The following is a 4935-nucleotide window of genomic DNA, read 5'->3' as shown; positions in this document are numbered from 1 at the left end:
GCGCCGCCCCCGCCGCCTTTGTGCGCGGCGCGGGGCAGCCCCGCGCCCGCCTGCGCCCGCCCCCGGGTGAGGCGTTGGGAGACGGTCCCTTACGCAGGAAAGTTCGGCGTCGGTTTCAAGGCTCCTCCCTCCGGTGAAGGCAGACTGCGGGGCGCCTGGAAACCGGTCGGAGGGAGCGCGGCGCGGCGAGGCGAGGGGCGCGGGCTCGAGGGGCCGGCACAAATGGTCAGGCGGCGGCGGCGGAGGCGGCGGCGGCGGCGGTAGTCGGAGGCGCGGCGGACGCTGCCGCCGGTGCGGGCAGAGGTGCGCGCTGCGCTCCGCGGCCGCGTGAGCGGCGGCCGGGACTGCCCCGTCCTTGCCCGCCGCTCCCTTCATGAGTCGCAAGTTCGGGCCGGGAGGAGCAGCGGCGGCGGCGGCGGCGGCGGCGGCGGCGGCGGGGCGGCGGGAGCCCGGCAGGGCAGGCGGCACCGACTGAGCATGGCCGAGCGGCGCGGGCCGGCGGTGAGCGGCGGCGGGGAAGTTGGCAGCGGCCGGTGCCCGCGGCTGCCGCTGCTGCTGGTGCTGCTGTGGGCGGCGGCGCTGCCGCCGGCCGGGGGACAGCTGCCGGCGTCGCAGTACAACGGCGAGCGGGGTATCTCCATCCCTGACCACGGCTACTGCCAGCCCATCTCCATCCCTCTCTGCACTGACATCGCCTACAACCAGACCATCATGCCCAACCTGCTGGGCCACACCAACCAGGAGGACGCGGGGCTGGAGGTGCACCAGTTCTACCCGCTGGTGAAGGTGCAGTGCTCGGCCGAGCTCAAGTTCTTCCTCTGCTCCATGTACGCGCCCGTGTGCACCGTGCTGGAGCAGGCCCTGCCGCCCTGCCGCTCTCTCTGCGAGCGGGCCCGCCAGGGCTGCGAGGCCCTCATGAACAAGTTCGGCTTCCAGTGGCCCGACACGCTGCGCTGCGAAAAGTTCCCGGTGCACGGGGCTGGCGAGCTCTGCGTGGGGCAGAACGCCTCCGAGCGCGGCACCCCCACGCCCGCCCTGCGCCCCGAGAGCTGGACCAGCAACCCGCACCGCGGGGGCGCCGGCGGCGGGCCCGGGGGCCCGGGACCCGGCGAGCCCCGCGGGCGCTTCACCTGCCCGCGGGCGCTGAAGGTGCCCTCCTACCTGAACTACCGCTTCTTGGGAGAGAAGGACTGCGGGGCGCCCTGCGAGCCCGGCCGCCTCTATGGGCTCATGTACTTCGGGCCCGAGGAGCTGCGCTTCTCCCGCACCTGGATCGGCATCTGGTCCGTGCTCTGCTGTGCCTCCACCCTCTTCACCGTCCTCACCTACTTGGTGGACATGAAGCGATTCAGCTACCCCGAGCGGCCCATCATCTTCCTCTCAGGCTGCTACACGGCGGTGGCCGTGGCCTACATCGCCGGCTTCCTCCTGGAGGAGAGGGTGGTCTGCAACGAGCGCTTTGCCGAGGACGGTTCCCGCACTGTGGCGCAGGGCACGAAGCGGGAGGGCTGCACCATCCTCTTCATGATGCTCTATTTTTTTGGCATGGCCAGCTCCATCTGGTGGGTCATCCTCTCCCTTACCTGGTTCCTTGCTGCTGGCATGAAATGGGGCCATGAGGCCATTGAGGCCAACTCCCAGTACTTTCATCTGGCCGCCTGGGCCGTGCCGGCCATCAAGACCATCACCATCCTTGCCCTGGGACAAGTGGATGGGGACGTCCTCAGTGGCGTCTGCTTTGTGGGCATCAACAACGTGGATGCCCTGAGGGGCTTTGTGCTGGCCCCCTTGTTCGTCTACCTGTTCATCGGTACCTCTTTCCTGCTCGCTGGCTTTGTGTCCCTCTTCAGGATCCGGACCATCATGAAGCATGACGGCACCAAGACAGAAAAGCTGGAGAAGCTCATGGTGAGGATAGGCATCTTCAGCGTCCTCTACACGGTGCCGGCCACCATCGTCATTGCCTGCTATTTTTACGAGCAAGCTTTTAGGGAACAGTGGGAGAGGAGCTGGGTCACGCAGAGCTGTAAGAGCTATGCCATTCCCTGCCCCAACAATCACAGCGGCCACCACCCGCCCATGAGCCCCGACTTCACGGTCTTCATGATCAAGTATCTCATGACCTTGATCGTGGGCATCACCTCGGGCTTCTGGATCTGGTCTGGGAAAACCCTGAACTCCTGGAGGAAGTTTTACACCAGGCTCACCAACAGCAAACAGGGCGAGACCACCGTCTGAGACCCCTGCTTGCTAGGCTAGGGAGATGCGGGTAGGCAGAGGACTGAGGCTCTGCCTCGGGAAGCAGCTCCTTATCCAGCCTGGGCAAATTTTTGGGACTGCGAGTGGCTTCCGCAGGCGGTGGGGAGCGGAGGACGAGCTGGGGGGACCCCAGTGCCTGGGATCTCCGGGCTCTGCCCTCCCCGCGCCGCTCAGGCTGTCTCCTGTAGGAGCTGAACGCACTGTCAGGTTGGGGGAGAGGGATGTAAATAGCCTCTGTAAGATTTTGTAAGTATATTTGTATTTAAATTACAAAAAACCTCACTTTTTTAATTATTTAGGACACTTCTAACCCGTTTGCGGATTTTACTTCCTCGCTTCCCCTCCCCTTTTTTTTTTTATTTAAAGAAAAAAAGTCTTTGGATTTTTATTTCGTAGGGCAGGATGGGAAAAGCTGCCGGTAAGAGAATCGAAAACAAATCCCCTTCTTCTCCCCCACACAGGTTTTGTAATGGCTTTGCTTGGAATTTCAGCTGCATGAGCGGCAGGGCCCGGAGCGGGGCTGCGGCCGGGGGCGCCTCCTGCCCCGGGCTGGGGCTGGGTCCCGGTCCCGGTCCCGGTCCCGGCCGCGGCCCGCCCGCGGTAGCGTGGAGGTGGGGATGGGGAGGAGCGCCGCTTCCCGCCCCGGCCCCGGCCGCGGCCCCGTGTGGGGAGCACGGACCCCTGCCCGGCCCCGTACGGGGCGGACGGAAAACCGCCCGGCCGTGGCGCAGGGACGGCGCTGCACCGAGTCCCGGCCCCGGTACGCCTTTCTGGGGTACAAACAACAGCCCTGCTCGGGGTGGGCCGGCCTCTCTGTGGAGGGAGGGCCCCTCACAGTGCCCGGGGCTGGGGCGGCCGCCGCCCGTCCGCGACTGGGGTTACAGAGTCTGGCCATGCCGCGCATGGCTCGGGAGGAGGTGGCCCGGTTCGGTGTAGGAGTTTGGGTTCAGCACCGCCTGCACCTGTAGCACCTCCGATGGCTCGGGAGATGGATGGCGACAGCAATACACCGAAATTCCCTCCTGTTGCTGTGGTTTTTTTCTAAGTCCGCTCTCCAGTCCGGGGGCGCCCCGCGAATGCTCCTACCGCCGCCTGCCGCGTTCCCTCCCCGCCGGGCTGCTGCCGGCTGGAGTCAGCAGGATCAGGAAATACGGGCTCAGTGAAAAGAGCTTTATCGGAATAAAACGCAGCATTCAGTTCGGGCCTTTTGTTTGTTTCCCCCCTGCCCCCTAGTTATATTCATACCCCGGCTCTTCATATGGGAAACACTGGAGCCGTTGCCATTCCTCTGAATTTTGATTCATTGCGATTTAATTCATTACACATTATGAGGGTGTGATGATTTTTGCCAGTAGTAAAAACAATGGAAAGGAAAACAAAACCAGAATGCTTAAGCACTCTGGTGAGATGTGAGACCTGAAAGAACCTCTGCTGTCTTTTTTCCCCTCTTTTTTCGGTACAGAAATAATATTGCATAGTGCAAGGATAAGATACCATGTGTGCAGTGTATCTACTACCTTGTATGCTCCTGGGTGTGTGGGATTGTGCTTCTAATACATTAAAAAAGTTAAAGAGAAAATTGTAACTTTCAACAGATGCATTTGAATATGTAGACCTCTGTATGAAAAACAGCAGAATGCTTCTCTCCCGACTGTATTGTTTTAAACTTTTTTTTATATTACAAATGCCTGTATTTAGGTTCATAAACATTATCTATGGCTACCATACCCTGAAATGGAAAATTATTTTAATTTGGTATGCATTTATTTCTGTTCATTATCACAAGATCATCTATATTTATAGAGGAATAGAAATTTATATATATTAAATACCATATTTTTAATTTCTCTGAAATAAATTGAGGTTTTGTACAAAACTATCTTGTCCCTTTACGTATTCCTCCAACTCATACTGTGTGAAAGCAGTGTATATACTACAAGATATGTGGGATTCCTTTTTTCTTTTCTTATGTTGAGTTCACGAATTCAGTGTAGGAATTCATTGTACGTTTTGGTTTTTATCTCTGGGCTGGTCTAGATTAATCCTTCAAAAGAAGTAATGTAAACTGTTCAAGATCTCTGACAGGGTATGGTCGGTGGTGTGAAATGCAAGAAGAGATCTGCTGTATGGCAGGAGAAGAAAGAAGCTCACCAGTTCTTTTTTGGTGGGTTTGGTGGGGTTTCTTTGGATTTTGTTTTTGGTTTGGTTTTGTGTGGTTTTTTTTTTGTTGTTGCAGAAAAGGGTTCTCTCAACTTAGCCTTTCTTCTCCTTTTCCTATTAAAACAAAAAAAAATCTCAGTGCTTAAAATGACTCTCAAACTATGTCGCAATATTGTCTGAATGTTTTAATGAGTAAAATAGTTTTATTTTCCTGAATTTGGAATGTTTGGTTAATCCAGAGTTAAATGTTCATGGAAGCATTTCAGCTTTATGGAAAGTATACATATTCTTTATGGAAAGTATACATATTCTTTAACCTTTTAACACAATAGATTTTTTTTCCCTCTCTTTTTTTTCTGTAATTAATTGTTTGAAGTGCCATTCAGTAGGTGTGGGTTTATTAGGAAAGACTGGTTAATTATCAAACTTGATTTTTTATTTTTAGTGTTAATGAGCTAGTAAAGCATTTCATTCTGTAGATCTGGAGGCAAATACAAATGATTTTTGGCTTGTTTA

General features: G+C 56.1%; 1 protein-coding gene across 1 annotated transcript; it reads left to right on the top strand.

Moving 5' to 3' along the window:
- The first annotated feature begins 82 nt into the window (after positions 1 to 82).
- On the top strand, positions 83 to 4138 carry FZD1 (frizzled class receptor 1). The gene has a single exon (XM_042044157.1). It carries the CDS (start codon positions 478 to 480, stop codon positions 2236 to 2238), a length of 1761 nt encoding a protein of 586 aa, XP_041900091.1. The 5' UTR covers positions 83 to 477; the 3' UTR covers positions 2239 to 4138.
- The last annotated feature ends 797 nt before the right edge of the window (positions 4139 to 4935 follow it).

Source organism: Corvus kubaryi, unplaced genomic scaffold (assembly GCF_017639235.1).
Source record: "Corvus kubaryi isolate FWS band 111438036 unplaced genomic scaffold, C.kubaryi_AGA036_p1.0 37398, whole genome shotgun sequence".
NCBI classification, from domain to species: domain Eukaryota; kingdom Metazoa; phylum Chordata; class Aves; order Passeriformes; family Corvidae; genus Corvus; species Corvus kubaryi.
This window is presented reverse-complemented; position numbering and strand designations above follow the sequence as displayed.

Bases quoted from the DNA above. Each gene is read 5' to 3' on its own strand.
- FZD1 (XM_042044157.1), top strand. From the start codon at position 478: ATGGCCGAGCGGCGCGGGCCGGCGGTGAGCGGCGGCGGGGAAGTTGGC.